The sequence below is a fragment of the Marmota monax genome, unplaced genomic scaffold, assembly GCF_021218885.2.
Source record: "Marmota monax isolate L192 unplaced genomic scaffold, Marmota_monax_Labrador192_F-V1.1 WCK01_AAM20220418_F8-fsc00315, whole genome shotgun sequence".
Taxonomy (NCBI): domain Eukaryota; kingdom Metazoa; phylum Chordata; class Mammalia; order Rodentia; family Sciuridae; genus Marmota; species Marmota monax.
Window position 1 is genome coordinate 74525 of NW_026692798.1, and position 19746 is coordinate 94270.

General features: G+C 38.0%; 1 protein-coding gene across 2 annotated transcripts in view; it reads right to left on the reverse strand.

Annotated features, from left to right (window-relative positions):
• Positions 1-2649: 2649 nt before the first annotated feature.
• LOC124095086 (pregnancy zone protein) overlaps positions 2650-19746 on the reverse strand; it is a 43391-nt gene continuing 26294 nt past the window's right edge. For both annotated transcript variants that reach the window (XM_046448194.2, XM_046448193.2), the window contains 19 exons: positions 19429-19573; positions 18740-18968; positions 18128-18254; positions 17858-17979; positions 17616-17667; positions 14609-14692; positions 13871-14047; positions 13522-13609; positions 12758-12914; positions 11826-11900; positions 11343-11520; positions 10716-10936; positions 6012-6230; positions 5710-5840; positions 5274-5364; positions 4684-4752; positions 4227-4329; positions 3413-3454; positions 2650-2792 (listed from right to left, as the gene is read on the reverse strand). In XM_046448194.2, coding sequence (XP_046304150.1) covers positions 2770-2792; positions 3413-3454; positions 4227-4329; positions 4684-4752; positions 5274-5364; positions 5710-5840; positions 6012-6230; positions 10716-10936; positions 11343-11520; positions 11826-11900; positions 12758-12914; positions 13522-13609; positions 13871-14047; positions 14609-14692; positions 17616-17667; positions 17858-17979; positions 18128-18254; positions 18740-18968; positions 19429-19573 — 2333 coding nt within the window. In that variant the 3' untranslated portion in view covers positions 2650-2769. The remainder of the gene's footprint in view (positions 2793-3412; positions 3455-4226; positions 4330-4683; positions 4753-5273; positions 5365-5709; positions 5841-6011; positions 6231-10715; positions 10937-11342; positions 11521-11825; positions 11901-12757; positions 12915-13521; positions 13610-13870; positions 14048-14608; positions 14693-17615; positions 17668-17857; positions 17980-18127; positions 18255-18739; positions 18969-19428; positions 19574-19746) is intronic.

Here is a 19746-nt window from a genome sequence, read left to right on the forward strand (position 1 = left end):
TGGGTCCTTCTCCTTTCAGTCATAAAAGAGGAATGAGGTTCACAGTTTGGGCTCTGGATTTATTTGAAGACAAAATTTCTTAGGAGAACTACCAACTGACCAACCAAACCAACCAACAAAATGAGGGGATCAGTGTGGGGAGAAAACACAGGTGAATATCCCCTGAACTGCATTTTTATTCCTTACACATATCTAGAGATGCAAGTGGAGGATTTATTTGATTAGCTATTTCTGGTTTCTTTACACATGGGGGAATGTGAGGGTTGAGTAGACTTCCTCTGAAGAGATGGGAAGTAGAAGTGGCCACATGTGTCCAGTAGCTAAGATGTGCCTTTATCACTAATGGCTTCCTCTTGTTGCAAACGTAAAGACCAAGGCCTACCCAAATCCAGTTCAGGTGGAGCTCTGAAGGTTCACTTTCTGTGTAAACCCTCACCCAAACTCCCTGCAAACACAGGGAGTTCTCATGTGTCAAGATCCATTATGTTGGTGTGGGTATGTGTGAGGGTACCAGAAATGGAAACCAGGGCCTTATACATGCTAAACAAGCACTCAACCACTAAGCTACATCCCCAGCCTATCCATTTCTATTGATGATGGACAAACTGTAAACTCTGTCTTCTGCTCTGTCACTGAGGGAACTGGTCAGTTCAAGGTATAAACAGTGGGACAGTCCACATTTACCACATCTCATCCCTTTTCTTCAATTCCTTCTTCCCCAAAGGTATCTGTATCTTGTGGCTAGGTAAAGGTCTCTGGAGTTTTTGTAACCCTGGTAGTCTTGACAGAGCCCCCCTTTCTCTGATGGCCACTGTGGAGTACCTAGTCTCTCCTAATTCCCTGAGTAGGTTTTTGGCACCATGGCCAATGAATGGACTCTACATTTCCCCCTTTGTGGGCCTGTTAAGCACCCATAGACCATAGGGAAGTGAGAACAATTTGGAGGGTCATATCATGTCATCTGTGTAGACCCTCCACCCTACTGGGATCCCTAGGAAAGGAAATGCTCCCATGGGTGGTTTCTGGTTTCCCTCCCTCCGAGTTCCTTCCCAGGGCCTGGGCCAAGCTGACAATGCTTTTCCTGAAGATCTCCCCTGGGTGTCCCAGGGCCTCCCTACACCTGGTGGGGCAGGGCACTCTTCTTAGGCTGAGTATTCAGCTTGATATGCAGAAAAATCCTTTCCCCTTTCAGCAGGAAGCCTAGTTTTCAAGACTGTTATCCAAAAATAAAATTTGGAGCTCAAACTGGACACTTGTCTCTTGAGGCAGTTAAAATCTTCCCCAACACAGTGGATGTGACAATACAGAGATCAGGCAGCTGTGGACAAAGCTGACTAGGGCAAGGAGTGTGACTGGCCCCTGGGCTATGCCACCCAAGATACAGGCCCTGACCAAATTCAGACTCAGGGAGGTGAGAGGTCTGGTTCTCTGGGTTGGCTCCTCCTGTAGCAGATGGAGAATGTGATGTGTAGGGTATGTTTAATGGAGGCTCCTTGTCCCACTGAGGAAACAGATTCCTTTTGGTGGTAGAGGTCTCCTTTGGCCCCACAAAGGGCTCCTGGCTGCATCTCCTGTCTTGTATATTTAAGTGAGGTTTGTGGGGGAAGTACCCATTCACTGTAGCTGCTGGAAGGCCCTGGGCATCATGCTGTCAGGAGTTAGCTTTGTCCTCAGCACCAGTCACTTCTGTACCTTGGTTCAGGCTGCTGTGAGCATGGGGCCCAGGGATAGGGAATGACTAATGGGCCTGGAGGGATTCAGATCCTCTGCTGATGCCAGGTTGGTACATGGGAGCAAGATAGACCATCCTGGGCATAGGTGTTTCTTGGTCTTTTCATGTGGATGGCAGGAGAGCTTCCTGAGGAGGAGGAGAAAATTTGGGCCTGCAAAGGACAAGGCTACTTTCCCCAGAGTGAGGGGTGAGTTATGAACCCAATGCCTGAGAAGTTCCGTCTTCCTTGTGCTTGTTCCACACCTAGTCAGGGGTCCACAGAGCCAGTCTGAAGCTGACCAGGACTGGGTCAATAGCCACCAAGAAGCCTCAGAGTTCACCATCTGGGAGACCAACACAGTGTTCATTTAGGACCTGGAACACCCTTGGCAATTCTTAAGCTTAGAGGAGGAGGAAGGAGCTGGTCTTGGCCTCTTGAGTTCCCTGTCTAAGCCCCAGTGGGGAGGGATGTCCATCCTCAGCATTTAGAAAATAAGCCTTGTCTTTCCCCCTTTCCCTTTCAGACTTTGTCCCAGGCCTCCCTGAGAAGTGTGTGCATACCACCTACCTGCCATATGATTACTTCTTTAGAGGGCCAGCCTGGGCTCAGCAGACACAGGTGAGCACCTTGACCAGGTGGAACATTCTGTTTTGTGCCTGCATGAGGTACCTTCCATTTGAGATGAAAAGGGACATCTTGGTTGTTCTAAACTGTGAATGCTGGGGAGAGGCTGCTGGGGGAGATGTTAGGGTAGGGTTTGTCCAGTCCTGGACTTTTTGTTCACCAGAACTTTGGGGATTAGTTTTCCAACATATGCAATTTAGTGGGCAAACCTCCAAACCATAGCAGAATAAGGCACAGGATAATAGATCTATTTTAGCTTGAATGTCTGAAATTATGATGGGGAATAATCAGAAGAATGCAAGAACAGAAAAGATAGAGTTGTCATAAATTTATGTGACATATAAATTTTATGTGTTTCCAATTCCTTTCCCTTTTTAAAGTCTTTGTTCTTTATTTCTAAGGATTTTCTGATTAAATCCATAAGTTTCCATTTTCAAGCATTTCCTTGTTCAGATTCTAAAAAGTAAAAGAATATGCAGAAATATTAAAGAAAATATTTGACCTACTAAAAGAACATTTTTATATTCAATTATAAATATAGAAATTTAATAACCCGATCATTTTAAATGATAGGTTTGTCCTCAGTTTTTATGTATTTTAAAACAGAAAACTAAAGGTGACAGAAATTTTGACATAGTACAATATTGTCAAAGTTGGACCCTGTTAATCAGCCTAAGAGAAGGTATTATAGATTGCATCTCTCATGCTATATGGATAATTAGAGAGACACATTTCTGAGCCTTAATTATATATATATTCAGAAATATCCTAGATAGGTGTGGGTGAATACTTGGAAGAGAATGTAAACTAAATAATAGACATTTTAGTTTTTATATGTGGCAAATTCTTGAACTTATCTAGAAGCAATCATTTTAGAAACCAGTAATTATATTTTACTTGAACTTTTTAATTGAGAATTTCTATAATATGTATGGTTTAGTTCAATTCATAAAGATACATAGGATTTTATAATATGGAAATGACACACTCATCTTAAGCAGCAGCCTTATGTGGAGAATTGAGGCACTTATTCATTTTCTTTAAATTGGCATTAGGTTTTACTATTTATACTGTACCAGCACTGCAAGGGACACTGTATTCTTCAATAGTGTATTCATCTGAAACACAAAAATGATCCTACAATAAGCAATTAATTAACAATTAACAAACCTATAAGCTAAGTAAATAGACATAAAATATACCCACAGAACCAATGAAAACAATTCTGTACTAAGCTGTTTGGGATTGGGGAAAGAGACCAAGAGAACTAAGCTCTTGGGCACAGAACTGAGGGCTGGTGATATGGATGGTGTGCTTGTGTGCCACTACAGCACTGGGGACAGTCAATTCCCACAGATGCGTCTTCCCCAGTGGAATTATGCCTTCCTCTATGAACCTGTCTTAAACTAAAAAGGAGATAAGTCTTAACAGTAGCAGCATGTTCTGGTGCTGGTAAATCTTGACTTTAAAGTTATGAGGAAATGGAAGAATTTCTTAATGTATTACAAAATTCCCCAAATTGTGTGAGACTGTCCAAAGCAAACCAAAACATTCAATTTTAGATCTTATTTTATACATCAATATTGAGATGTAGTTTTTAAGTTATTGCTACTTTTCTTATCTTTCTAGAATAATTTGGTCCAAGACAGCAACTTTAGAGGGAAGTGTAGAGAGAACTGATTATCTCTACTTTATGATCAGTTTATAATAATGACTCAAAAACTTACTTATGGAGCAAATATGAGGTTAATATACAGGGACATGATTTTTTAGTGACCAAAACTTGCCTTTTCTTCCAGTGAAATATCTTGGAGTTTCATATCAGTTAATGCAACTGTTTATGGTGTTAGTTTTTTGTATCAAAGCTCAGCATATGTAAATCTCACTCACCTGTCTCATAATAATCATAGGCTTTTACTATAGCTGGTTTTAAATTCTTTACTTGCATGTCTTGTTCCACCAAGAAGGAGAAACTCAGGGCTTGATTGGTTAGCTGGAGAGAGGAGAAATGAATTGGGATCAAAGATTAGCTTTTTTACTGGTTAACATCTCCTTTTCTTAAAATATTATCAAATACCATAACTGTACTTTATATCCCTATCAAAACCTAAGAGAGAATGGGGAATTTTGTGACTTTCTTAACATACCCAATGACAAAAAAAGGACAAAATTTCTGTGGGCAATCAAATGGAGCAAAGTGAACCTCACTGACCAGTTGTCCCATTTCCCTTTGTGACTCTTTTGTCCTTCCTCATTGTGTATGTGAAAAGCATTATTTGGAGTCTGGATAGACTTATTAAAACTTCTATTAGTTTTACAGACCTAGCAGAGTCTTATGAAGTCTTACCTTCCTAAAGTAGATTAGGACATGATTGGTGCTCACTTCAGTCCTTTGAATCTCAGGCTGTTCTTGAAGCTATGGACAAAGGGGATAAGCCAGAAACATGGAGTGAAGAAATTCTATACCGAGAGCAGTTTTTAGGTATTTATCATCAAAATGAGTTCTCTGAAGCATTCAAATTACTACTTTTTATTTCTTCAGGAATAACAATAATGATAATATTTATTGATCCTATTACTCTCATATATTGATCCTATTACTCTCATACATATGATATACCTATAGGATATAAATGTATATTCGATATATATGTGATAGTTATACATACACTTATATACCCTCTTTTTTTCTTTTTGTGTAGTTGGAAGGTAACTCAGTATCTCTGCACATACCTAGATGTCTAAGCCTTCTAGAACATTATTTATCATGTTTATGACTTTTACCTTAACTGACATCATATAATCTTCTGACCTACACTAAAACTGTGGGAATATACTTTAGAGAGGCAAGATCCAGGACATTAGTAAAATCAAATTGACAGTGTAAATATCACATTTTATTATGGGATTGCTATCTGTAAGACATTTTGGATTTACCTTTTTCACTGATGGTTTCACAGGTATGAAACCTGATATCATCTTCACATCCACAATAACCATGTTGGAGTTGGGTCTTCCACCAGCATAACTATGAAGTAAGGCAGAGTGATAAACCTTCAAATAAAATTCCTTGGAATTGATTGAAGATAGAAGTCTCACCTTGTTTATTTGTACCACTCAGTTTCTCTACCTACTGTATCTGTGTTATTGTTCTTTGAAAAACCCACCCTTGTCAATTCTACTCTTCAGTTAGGGCAATATATTATTGAGGTTAAGGCTTTTCAGTAAGGGTGAAGAAAATTTTCTTATAAATAAATACTACAAGACTTCCATACTCATTACATAATTAATTTGGACAATAGAGTTCCCCCAATACAAGGAAAGAAAAGTTTTCATATTCTACAAAAAAGTCTAGTTGTGATTTAGGGTTTACCTAATGTTGATATGAATCTGGAATTTCCTGTGAGCATCTACTCCATCACAATTTTTGGGATGAGAATCAACATGCAGAGTGAAGGGATCTTTCCCTTCTTTCTTGGGAAGGATGTTATATCTTAGTGAAGTCTTTAAAAAAAAAAAGGGAAATACTTCATCTTTGCACACAAAAAAATTTAACAATCACTTTCAAATAATTCATTTCTATTGTTAGCACACATTTCCTATTTTAACATTCAGAATTTACCCTTGAGACTTTCTCTCCCATTTGCAGCATCCCTTACACCATGGCAGTCTCACCTGGAGGTACACACATCCTGACCCCAACACTGTGGTGTCGTAATCCTCTGGAATCTCAGGCAGCATGACCTCCTGCAGTAGCAGGCGATTGTCATCATCTATGTGGAATTCTTCAGAGAATGTGTTAGAAGATTTGACAGTGACTGAAACTGCCTTCTTACTTTTTGTGAAAGTTGCTGCTCCATATTTGGAGAGGGCTTGGAGAGCTACCACTGTATCCTGAAAAAAAGATGGGTACAAAAATCACAGAAGAGGAGGTAGCTAAATCACACTAAATGTAAACCATATCAAATTTATACTCATTCAGGATTATTTAGTAATAAAAACAATTCATTAATACAATCTAAATTCAGTTCAAATCTAGATTTTAATGATGAACCATTCTAGGTACATTGGAAAAAATATTTTTTTTCATTGTAGTAGCTTACAATACACATATAGCAATAAGACTCAACTATCTGACATAATAAAAGGCTATTTCAATAATTTATAAATTCATGTAGCAATATTTGTTCAAAAATTCAGAAAAGGCAGAAGAAAATGTGGGCTAGAACAGTAAAAGAAGACTGATGAAGGTGAGAAATGATACCCCTGAATATTAAGGAACATTTCTGTAGACAGAGAGAAGCATCAGGGAGTGCCAGGAAGGGTTTAAGACAAGACATGGAAATGGAAGTGAGCCGATTCCAGAAAACCAAAGGGCTCTGCCTACTTGGATTTGTGCATTTATGATTACTAGGGATGGGAGATATTTGGGGTGAAACATTAAATAATTTTATCAGGATGTTCTCAAGATGAAAGAATAGAGGAGATTGCTTTCCTGGTTTCTCCGTGGAATGAAATAAAAAAAGCAGACAGGTCGCTTCTCAGCAAAATGTGTGAACAAAAAGATGTTGGAGACTTTACTGGAATTTAAAGCTTAACACTGAATGCAGATCAGGGACACAGGAGGTTGCATATAATAAAATAAGAAATCCTCAGTGGCCCAGAGAGACTGGAAGCACCAGCCAGAGAGTTCCCTCCATGAGCATAATGAAGAGGTAAGGGAATTAAAGGAACCTGTGTTTTTAGGGAAGTCTAAAGCATGTCTGGATACGGAGTGTTTAGAGATCAAGGACATTGCCCAACAAACCTGAAAGACATGCTTCACAATATCTTTGTGCAGGGAAAGAAGCTGCCATCTATCCAGGTGGCATTCTCAGGACACAGGAAGGAATAATTTTGCAGCCACTGCCCAGGGACTGGCAGCTGAGAGGGCCATTTCCTGGAAAACCCAAGTTTGGCCTGAAATATAAGCCCAGTACACACACATTGCTTGACATAGAGTGTGCTTAAGTGACCAGGTGAAAATCAGATGTGGAAAGAGGTTTACACAGGGGACATCTGGTTGTGGAAACCCACCTGGCTCTACCTCCTCTCAACTAATCCAACTGCTTGTGGGACCAGCTGGGAGAGATGCATCTGGCCAGGAACTTAGAAGGGTACAGGTGGGAGAGATTGTTTGGAGGACTGAACCTGAGACCAGGAAACTTGGGGTGCAAAGGTGACACAGTAGACTAAGAATTGGTACCAACCACACTGGAAATCCCTTGGGTCCAGTCTTTCAGCATGAACCAGCAAGTACTGGGTGCTGAAGGTGCACTGATTTAAAATCTCCAAATAAATTGGCATTCAGAAAAGAGCATGGAGCCCACTTTAGCCTAAACCTCACCTCCAGGAATTCTGCCTACAGGATTACTTCTCTCACTCCAGAAATCCAGAGGGTGGAGCATCATGCCCCAGATGGTCCCACCTAAAACTGCTGAGAAGAGAAATTAAGAATCTTTTGAACCCTAATGGAAAGAAGTTTTTAACTTTTCATCAAGAAAATTTTCATCAGATCATTTCTGTTTATTGTGATAATTAACATTGTAGACATCATAGTAGGAACTATTTGGTTTAATGCTATATATTCTTTTCATTGCTTATTGTTATTATTTGTCTCCCCCTAAATAGTGAGGTACTGGAAACTTTCAGGAACACTATAATTCCACAGAGTAGAAACTCTATTGCCTCCGATCCATACTGTTAGATGGTAGAAATACAAACAATATGAAAAAGCAAGGGAACAAATGTCCCCAAACAAACCAAGGTATTCCAATAACAGAATCCATGGACACCCAAGTGGAAGAAATGACAGAGAAGGAGTTTAGAATGTACACAGTTAACTGGTCTGCAAAGTAAAGGAATATTTAAGAAATAAAATCAGAGATAAATACAGAAAGGGAAAGGTCACTTCAATAAAGAAGCAGAGATATTGATAAAAATACAACAGGCAGAAATCCTTGAAATGAAGGAAACAATAAACCAAATTAAAAATACAATAAAAAGCATCACCAACAGTCTAGACCACTTGGAAGACAGAATCTCAGGTAATGAAGAAAAAATATATAATCTTGAAAATAGAGTTGACCATGGAGAGAAGAGAAGATGTTAAGAAACCAGGAATAGAATTTCCAAGAACTATGGGATAACATGAAAAGAACAAATTTAACATTTATCAGGATAGATGAAGACACAGAGATACAAACCAAAAGAATGCACAATCTTTTCAATGGAATAATATGAGAAAATTTCCCAAACCTAAAGAATGAAATGGAAAACAAATACAAGAGGCTTACAGGATTCTAAATGTACAAAATTAGAACAGACCAAACCAAGTGACATTATAATGAAAATGCCTAACATTAGGAATAAAGATAGAATTTTAAAGGCTGTGAGAGAAAAATATCAGATTATGTACTGGGGAAACCAATTTGGATCTCAGTTGATTTCTCAACCCAGACCCTCAAAGCTAAGAGGTCCTGGAATAATATATAACAAGCTCTGAAAAAAAATGTATGCCAACCAAGAATCCTATAGCCAGCAAAATTAAGCTTCACATTTGATAATGAAATAAGAGCCTTCCATGACAAACAAAAGTTAAAAGAATTTGAAACTAGGAAGTCTGTACTACAGAACATTCTCAACAAAATATTTCATGGAAATTAAATGAAAAAAAAAGTGAAAACCAGCAAAGGGAGGAACTATACTAAAGGAATAGTCAATCAAAGAAGAAACTAATTAAAAACAAACCCCAAAAACCAGGAAATAGCTCAATTAAAACCCTGAACATTAATGGCCTCAACTCATTGATCAAAAGACATAGACTGAAAGATTGGATTAAAAAACAAGACCCAACAATACACTGTCTCCAAGAGACTTACCTCATAGGCAAAGACATTCACAGACTGAAGGTGAAAGGGTGGGAAAAGACATATCATTTGCATGGATCATGTAAACAAGCAGGGGTTTCTATCATATCAAATAAAGTGAACTTTAATCCAAAGTTAATCAGAAGGGACAAAGAAGCCCATTCTGTACTGCTTAAGGGGAATTATACATCAACAAGACATAACAGTTGTAAATACTTATGCCTCAAATAATGGTGCATCTATGTACATCAGACAAACCCTTTTCAATTTCAAGAATCAAATAGACCACAACACATACTGGGTAACTACTGGATAACTTTAACATGCCTCTGTCACCACTGGATAGATCTTCCAAACAAAAACTAAATAAAGAAGCTATAGAAGTAAAACATATAATTGAGAATTTAGACTTAACAGACATATATAGAATATTTCATTCATTAATGACTGCATACACTTTCTTCTCAGTAACATATGAATCCTTCTCTAATACAGACCATGTTATGTATGATATCACATAGGTTGGCACACAATTTTAATGTTACCTTAATATATTTTTAACTACTATAGGGTTATTTTGATAGCTCCTTTTCCATTGAAATTGATTTTTATGTTCTTTATTTTTTCTTGATTAGACTTATTTGATTTTTATCAAATTTTAGTTATATCATTTCTTCTATATTTCATATATTTTTGCTTTTATTCTTATTTTTTCTTTCCTACTACACAACTTGAAAATAATTTGATTGTAAATTTAGCTTTCTGATACAAGTACTTTAAGTTATAAATGTTCATCTGAGTACTGTTTCATTCCACAGGTCCTGATATTTTAAGCTTTATTATCACTTAGTTCAAAGCACTTTTTATTTACTTTTCTTGTGCTTTCTTTCTTGACCTCTGAGATATTTATAAATGTATCATTTAATTTTGAAATAGTTGATATGTGGGGGTAGGGTTCCAAGTATCTTTAGGTGATTGATTTCTAATGTAATAAATCATGCAGAAACACTGTCTGCATGGTTTCAAATTTTAAAAGTAATGGAAATGCTTTTTATATTGATTGTATCGGTTACATACATGTCAAAACTGATCAAATTGCATACTGCAAATATGTGCAGTTTATTTTAATTTTACCTCAATAAAGCTATGGGAAAATATTAGATAATTTTAGATTTTGGATGAAAAATAGATTTATTTTTTCAGGGAAATAATCCCATGAAAGCATTGCTTTGGGAAGATTTGACTAACCTGTGCTCTCAGGGTCTACTCGGGAGAGAAGAAATGAAAGGCTAGAAGACAGGTAGAACATTAATTCATATATAGAAGAAACAGGCTGGAATTTGTCTGATGGTGGAGGAACGGAGAAAATATAAGTTATAAATACTAACATACTTATTTAACTCTTAAAATATGGTTGTGTCATCCCATGTGTTAACTTATTTATTTTCCCTCCCATGGTCACTCCACAGACCTGAGTGGAGGCGAATCCTCCAAAGGGATTTTGTTGCTTGATGATCCATTTCACAATACGTGATGCCACAGACAGGTCCTCTGAAGATGGGGTGGGCTGGGTGGTGAGATAAGCAAGGAGAACATATGATGTCATCTCCACCTCAGCAGAAGGTGCCCGAGGTTGATAGAGTGTCTTAACTTCTTGGGGGCTCCCAGGACGTTGCCAGTGCATTGAATCCTCTTTGAAATGAAAAGGACAGAATCTTCATCTTAGAGAATGGTTTAAAATCTAATCCATAAGCAATGATTATAGTTAGTGTTCCCTGAAAAATTGATACAAATGAAGTAAAAGTCTTAAATAGTCACCATCAGGCAAATCTTTGCCAAAAAAGTAAATTAAGCTTCTAGACAATCACATGGACTCTGTGTCTATATACTTGTCTTGTATTAGAAGTTGAGTTGCATAAATTTGATAATGTATGTATTGATAAAATGGTCCATGTTTCCCAAGATTTAAGTGTTGTATAAAATTTAATTATTCATCATAATGAAAGTAGCATGATGGGTGTGAGCTCAGTAGAGGTACTCTCCCACATTTTGATCAGTAGTGATTGTTAGAAGTAAATTTTGCAGTAACAGCTCTTACCTTCTTTCACAGCCTCTCTGCCTAGGGATTCAAGCAGTTCACTCCGCCTGGCCTGTTGTCCTGCTAGGGCAAAGGCATAGGCCAATAATGCCTTGGTATACACATGAATTCCTTGGGTCTCTGAAATGGAGCCCCAGGCTGTTTCCAAGCAGAATAGAGCATTACGGACAACATTATGCTGTAAAGATGAAAGGTGATCCTTAAGTAGCAGAACCAGGCTCATGAACTGTCCCCATGCTAACCCCAGATTAAAAACGTCAATGTGTCTATACAACATTAGAATTACCAGAGAATGAATTAGCTTCCCCTAATTATATCTTCCCCTGTAGCTTCCCAAAGGAACTAATTCTTTATATTCCAGAGAAATATACCAAAATTAAATATCATGAAAATCACAATTAATTTCCCTCAGGGAGTCATGGTTATGTGATTTTTTATTTCTTATATTCATGAAGGAGGTGTAGGGAAGGGGCTTGTACATACAGTGGCAGGCAGTGGCATCTCCAGCAGAGCAATGGTGATGTAGGCAGAGAGTGTCACCTCATCATCTACCCCACCCTGGAAGGATCAGAGGCAACAGTCTCAAACACTACAACATTCATCAGCCAGTGTCTGCTAGCTCTCTCTCATTTTGCATTTGATGTCTTCCCTAGATAGGTTTTGTTTGTTTGGTTTGCATTGTTGATTTCTCCCATTCTACCTTATATCTAAAATATCGAAGTCTGTCCCAACTCACCTTTCCTCACTTTTAATTATATACTACATTTGATTTCTTTTCCATATTTTTGATTGGTTCATTATAGTTGTACATAATGTTGGGTTTTGTTGCTACATATGCATACATGCACACACTATAATTATATAATTTGACCATATCATTCTCCAGCATTTCCTCACCTCCATTCCTTCCTCCCACCCCTTTGGTCCCTTTCCACTACTGATCTCCTTTGATTTTTCCTGAGATCCTCTCCATCTTTCTTTTCCTTTTTACTCTCTAACTTCTGCACATGAGATAAAACAAATGATCTTTGACCTTCTGAAATTGATTTATTTTTGCTTAACATTATGGTCTCTAGATTCACTCATTTTCCTGCAAATGTCATAATTTCATTTTTCTTTATGGGTGAATAAAACTCCATTGCATATATCTACCACATTTTCTTTATTCATTCATCCACTGATGGATACCTAGATATCCATCCTAGGCTGGTTCTGTAGTTTGGCTATTGTGAATTGTGCAGATATAAACATGGATAAATTCTATTTTTTTAAACCTCCATTTTCATTAAAAACTACTATGAATATATTGATAGATTTTAAAGTTAATATAATGAGGACTGAAAGACTCAACAGGAGCATCAATCCCTCCTACATATCACAATCCTCAGGAATCAGAACAAAAGGGAAGGTGTTACCTTAATAGCATTGTTTAGCAGTGATCCAGAGAGTTGGAAACAGCCATTTTCCTTTTGTTTCTGTGAGAGCCAGGTGAGAGCATCTGTGATGTGTGATTTCTCCACAAAGATGTATGACTGAGCTTGAGCGAAGGACTTGAGCACAAATGCAGTGAGCCTGTCCAGCAAAAGATATGAAGATATAAAAACATCTCACCTTTGAAGCTCACTTCATTCACTGCCTGCAGATACAGACCATCACAATGCAATGGAGGAAATAATAGGAGAGAAAGGATGGGGGAAATGATACTTGAGGGTTGGGTATTCTCTAGTCTAGCAAATGCCTGGATCTCTCTTTTTTGCTCTCTCAATTTTATTGGTTTCTCTACAATTGATGCTATTCTTCACTCTTTTCTCAAGAAGGCTTTGTTGGAACCTCCAAGCCTCCCATCAACACTGAGTTTCCCAAAAGACTTCTCTTGATTTTATTCTACCTCAGTCTCTTTCCAGGCTCTCCCTCCTCTCCTTCTAATGTGCAGTGTAGAAGCTTCATCCTCTGTTCTTTTACATGATGATACTCTCTTGATTTTCTATTATTATGTATCCTCACTTTACCATTATTTGCTGTGCTATCAGAGTAGGTGAATTTTCAGAGATTAACTAGTAGGGACAATTATTAAAGGTTAACAATCTTCCATGAAAGAACTCCAGGCATCAGAGAAGCTATCTTTAGAATCCTGAAATGTCAAGGATCAGCAGAGAGCATGTGGAGATAATTATCTTACCAAGTGTTTCCCTGTCTTGTACCATCATACTCTCCAAAGGTGCTGTATGAACCATCTCTGTGCTTATAATTCAACTGCCTTTGATACCCTGAAGAGAAATTTTTCATAGATGTATGAAATAGCAGAGACATTGAAAATTTAGTGGTTTTTTTTCTTAATATTATTGAAGAATCATAGGGAAACTATTATTTTGCTAAGATGTCTCCAAGAATTGATGGTACCATTACATTTTCTTATTGGAAATCACAGCAATGACAACTATCAAACCTTAGCCAAGGAGATACTGATTTGAGTTCACCACAAGATATTTAGGAGGTCCATTAACATTTCTTCTTTTGAGGTCTCTTACCACTGACAAGGTAGCTGATGGCTTTGGACTTGATCTTCTCTGTCAGCTGTTGTGTCTCATTCAGATAATTCAGGACATAGATGTTAGGGACAAAAAGAACCATATTTTGTTCTCCACAACCATAGGGCATCCTTAGAAGATTCTGGAGGTTGTGCATTGCAGAGCCTAGTATATCTCCTGGTGAATGAAATTCATAAAAAAAGAAAATCAGAGGAACACAGAAATGGTTTGTGATGGCCTAGGAAAATAGAAGACTAGATAACTGAGATGCTACAGTAATTAAGGAGGGAAGAACCAGAAAGCACAAAAGGTGAGAAAGAAGAATGAAAGAAAAGCAAAAAGTGAGAAAACAGATTTTGTTTCTAGGATGTTTAAGAAAGCAGGGAAGAAACTGAATGGCAGGTGACAACACCTTTTCTGAAGGACCGTGCATCTTGTAAAATGGAACTACTAACCATTTCAAAATCCACTAGGAAGCATCGCCACCTAGCAAACCACTTGAAGATGAGGGTTCAGAACTGTGACCCTCCTTACGTTTTAGACTATATCCAGGTATCCCATGTCACACAACATTCATTGAACCCCCTTTTCTAACTGATACATAGTGCAATCCTTAGCTTAGTGTTCTTTTTTTTTATCCAATACTGAGTGTCAGTGATTTTATTAATCCTGGGTAGTGAGCCCATGCACTAGAATTGTGGAGAGAGACAGCTGTTTCTGTTGGTCTGAGAGACTCACCCAAAACTGAATATGTTGCCCTGGCAGATCCTTCAACCACATTTAAAGGAACTCTCAGTGACAGCTTTTCAGACACTCCAGTATCTAATGAAAGAAGATAAACATATAAGGGAGGGGCAAATGAGAGAAGTGTTCTGTTTTTGTTATAAATCTTTTTCTTCTACATGATCCAGATTCAACTTTTTATTTCTCTCACACATGATATCATATTTTTGATGCAATTCAAGTTTCTTCTAAAGTCATGATTAATCTCTTAGAAAAATTAATCATATATAATAAATCATAATGTAACCACACTAATCATATATATTTGTGCTAATTTTTTATGGCATTTCTTACAAGTATGGACCTTAAGATATAATTATTGCCTTCCTTTCATGGCTGATTTTAATTTCTACTATTGTTAGTGCTTTTACATAATCACATTTGTTCTATAAATATGTATTGTGTGTTATGTACCAAGTTTTCTTTTAAGTGTAGTGATATAATAATTTTTTAAAATGAATTTCCTGAACTTCTGGAGTAAGGTAAATAAGCAAGGACATGTTTAGTATGATAGAGGTTGATAGGTGTTCTGGAAAAAATTAGAAGAGGACAGAGGTTTATCTGGTGAGCTAGTCAACCATGTCTAATAAGAAAATGAAAGGTGTGGGGAGAGAGGCGGGCTCCCTATTGAAAGGCTCATTGGTAAATGTCATATGTGAGCAGACACCATAATTAAAGCAGCGAGTAATATTTAGAGATACCTGGGGAAAGGTACTTCCAGAACAAAGGAACCAAAACTAAACCTACTTTAGGGATTGGAGCATCCTAGATGTATTCCAAGAGGACAGAGTGGGCCAGTGTGACTGGAGTGGAGTGAGCAAGGGGGAAATTAGTAGGATATGAAGTCACAGATGAGGTGAGGCTTTATAGGTGCCATTAAAGATTCAGGCTTCAACACTGAGGAACATTGAAAACCTCTGAAGGGTTTGGGTAGAGGAAAGACATGATCTGAGTGGTCCGATATATGATTTAAAGGATCCCTTTGCTGTAGTGAAACAAGGGGAGATGATCAGGAGAGCAGTGAGGAAGTTATTGAGATAGGCCAGGGAAGAAAAGACTAGAGAGAAGTGCCCATGATGAGAAGTGGGCAGATTTCAGATGTTACTTGAAGGTGGAGCTCACTAAATTAGTGAATGGATTGGATGTGGAGTGGAAGAGAACATAAACAAGGAGAACTCTAAAAATTTTGACCCTAGAAAGTAGAAAATTAAATTTCCATCACTTGAAATGGAGAGAACTATGGGTTAAGCAAGATTATGGGGATGAGCAGAGCTTCTGTTTTTTAAACATGATATTAGACCTGCATGCCCATAAGTGCAGATAATAAGTGGGCAATGGTAATCATGGCTTTGAGTTCAGGAAGGAGATGTGCACCAAAATGTCAATTTTATGGTCTCTATCACATAGTTGATACTAAAGCTACAAACCTAGAGGTGATTGACAAATGATGGTCTGAATTAACATTGTGCAAATGTGATGTGTATTCAGTAGGAACTATAGACATTGTGGATTTGAGTTTTGATCTTTTCCTGGAGTAGCAATATGCAATATGATACTTTCTGGTAATTCTGGGCCATGACAGTGAGCACAGCTCCCCGCCAGACATGGGATCATGATGGTGAAAATAGACACCCTACATTGTACTGTCTGCTAAATTAGGATGTTGGGTCAGGTGCACAAAACACATATTTTGGGGGGGAGGTACCAGAGATTGAACTCAAGGGCACTTCACCATTGAGCCACATTCCCCAGCCCTATTTTGCATTTTTTATTTAGAGGCAGGTTTTCACTGAGTTGCTTAGCTTCTTGCCATTTTTAAGGCTGGCTTTGAACTCTTATCTTCCTGCCTCTGCCTCCCAAGCAGCTGGGATTAGAGTTGTGTATCACCACACCTGGCAAAAAATGCATTTTTGACTCATCATGGTGTTTTCAATTTATGGTGAGTTTCTTGAACTGTAATCTCATAATAAGTTAAGGGGCATCTGCATAGAGAACAGATGTGTAGATGGTGCATTGTCTTCAAAATGATACTAGATGGCACAGAATTAAATTTTTAGTGGTAGTTATTTTTATATGATTACAATTAATGATATTAGTAAAATTCTGATTTTTATACATGTAAATTTCATAGAATTCCCCATGAAATTAAGAGTTTTACACAAATATGAGTACATTTAAGCTACTAGTTTAAAAATAAATAGTAGTAATAATAAATAATAGCAAATACAACAAATAATATTAAATGTCATGCCAATATTTCAATATTTTGAATACAGTTTCAGGAGAAGTTTGTAAAACACAGATATATTAGAAAAATTTATTTTCTGGGTCAACAACTTTAGTCCTTATTATTAGCCAACAGCTTTAAGGCAAGTCTTTTCGATTCTCTGTGTCTTTTGCCTTTATCCCTAAAATATGGCAATAATAATAACACCCTCCAAATGTTTTCTCTCATGAGTGGATGCTGATCCATAATGGGGAGCATAGGAAAAATGGAGGAATTTTGATTGGGTAAAGGAGAGTGAGAGAAGAGGAGGAGGTATGGGGGCAGGAAAGATGGTGGAATGAGATAGACATTATTAACCTAGGTACATATATGACTGACTGTACATATGGTACGATGCTACATCGTGTACAGTCAGAGAAATGGAAAGTTGTGCTGCAATTGTGTACAATGAATCAAAATGCATTCTGCTGTCATATATACCTAATTAAAATACATAAATTAATTACTAAAAATTAATACCCTAATAATATTCATTTTTCACTCCCCTGAGAAAATAGAGCCAATACCACATGATTTTTTTTTTAATCAGAAAATGGATGTCCCTTGTCAAATGTCTTTAGAGTTATTCACAGGAGAGTTTTTCAGAGGGAAGCATGCACCAATGGACATTTATTCCACAACTATATACTTTAATAAATGGCTTAACATGAGAATTTTATCTACTTTTATACTTGCCTGATGCACATAACAGTGTGTTGTAAGTTTCTTCTTTTTCTATTCCTTCAGGCTTTATATTGAAAATAAAAAAAAATAAAAAACAAAGAATAAAAGTTCATTTCTCTAAAGTAGGGGAGAATGTATTTGTGAAAAATTGAGTTGTGGATACACACCTTTACTCTTGGAAATGAACAGAGTTCAGGCATAGTTAGATAATAATATATGATGAAGCTTTCAAGATAGGAAATATATTCACATACCTCAACTATTAAGGACTTTATCACAGTGTCCTTATGTACAAGTGTTGGGAATTCAGTCACCTCATTGCCACATGTTTCCTGAGACTGCAGGGCATCTGCAGTAGCTGTGAAATTCACCTTTCCTGAGGATTAAGGTTTTTAGGGAGTTAAACAGTTATTCTGTATTGAATGGTTTTCTTCCTCTTAACCAGTGTTGAATGAGGAGAAAAAGCATGTCTTGGGGTTTGAGGAGAAAGCAAATCATGGATTGTGAACAGCTGTAGCACTCACCCAGTGACTTTGGGATCACGGACCAAGACACAGTCTTCTGCCTATCTCCACAGACACAGTGAGATTTTTCATTATTCTCTTCTGAGACGGCCAGGAAAGCAGAAGAGACCTCCAGCTGCACTCTGACCTGCCCCCACACCCAAATGCAAGTTGGTGGCAGGACACGGGCAGAAGATCAATTGTAGGAAGAATAGCTTAGAGGGACAGTACATACCAGTCCAAAGGGTGTGAGACATTGTTTGAACAAGTAGATCCTATCTACTACCTTGCAGTTTGGGCATTTGCAATTAGGGAATTGAAAAACTTGCAGGAAAAAGGATAAATGCATCATGCCAAGGCATGAAAAAGACATTTCTTTAGAGTTAAAAAAATGAAGCAATCATGGAGAAACAGTATCTGGATTTTGGGAATAAATAAGAGGGGCCTCAGTGAAAATCGTCGTAGATTTTTGTAATCATAGTAGATTGGGCCTGCCAAGGTGGCTTTACTCACTTCCTTTCTGAAATTAGGTTCTGATTTCCTGGGGGATTCTCTAGGAGCCAAAGGCAATGATGATCATGGTAACCATGTGCCTTTTTTCATGTCCACTCACTTCCGGAAAGATGCATTTACCTGGATGCAGTGGGACAAATAGTTGGACACAGTGGCTTTGAGGGTGAAGATTTCTCCTCGCACCACAGAGTAGGGGAGAGTGAGTTCCAGGAAGAAGGGCTGGAAGACTTGAAGAGAGACCGTTGGGGAAAGACCAAGCCCTGTGGTTCCAGACAGACAGAGTGCACTGGCCTTCCACTCTGTGATGGTGTCAGGGATCTTCAGGGGCAACTCGCTCTGCCCTGACAAACTAATGAAGGGAAAGAGGATGGTGGTGAACAAATGTCATTTTTAGCTCAAGCCATCACTGATCCTAGAACCTGGTGACTCAGTAAACTTGTGAGCTTGACCTAAGGTTTAGTGACCAGTGAGTCTCTGGAGGTCTGGCACTTTCTCTCTTGTCCCTTCTTCCCTCCCTTTCTGCCACTCTCTTCCCTCCTCTTTCCTTTCTCCCTCCATCCCTTTCTATATTCTTTTCTTTTTCTCCTGTAGCAGAGAGGGTATCCTCCTGCTTTCTATTATTTTAGTTATCTCAGGAGAATTTTTTTTCATAGCATTGCTTATCTGTGAGTTAAATGAACTGTGAGCCTAAAATAGTTATCAGAGAAGAAAAGAGCAGAACTCAAAGGGTCAGGAACAAGGATAACAAGAGTCCTAGAGCAGGATTCAAATCCTGTCCTGAACTGAATGTCAGAGGACATGTGACTTACTCCAGGTCCACCAAGTCCCAGATCCAGGTCTCAGGGAAATACTTCCGGACTGTCTCTTTCACTTGTGTAGTTGGAAAGTCTGTCGGCATTGAGGAAGTCAACCTTGGAAGACTTCGCAGTCCAGAACGAAAGCCATCTGGTGTTGCTATGGGAAGACAGCACATAGGCCCCAATGTAAGCCTCATTTTCATCATTAATTTCTATTTTTGTGCATATGATACGGGGGATGAAACCCAGTAGTGTTTTACCAGTAGTGAGCTATATCACCAGCCCGATTTTTAAAAATTTTGACACAGGTTTCACAAAGTTGTGGAGGTT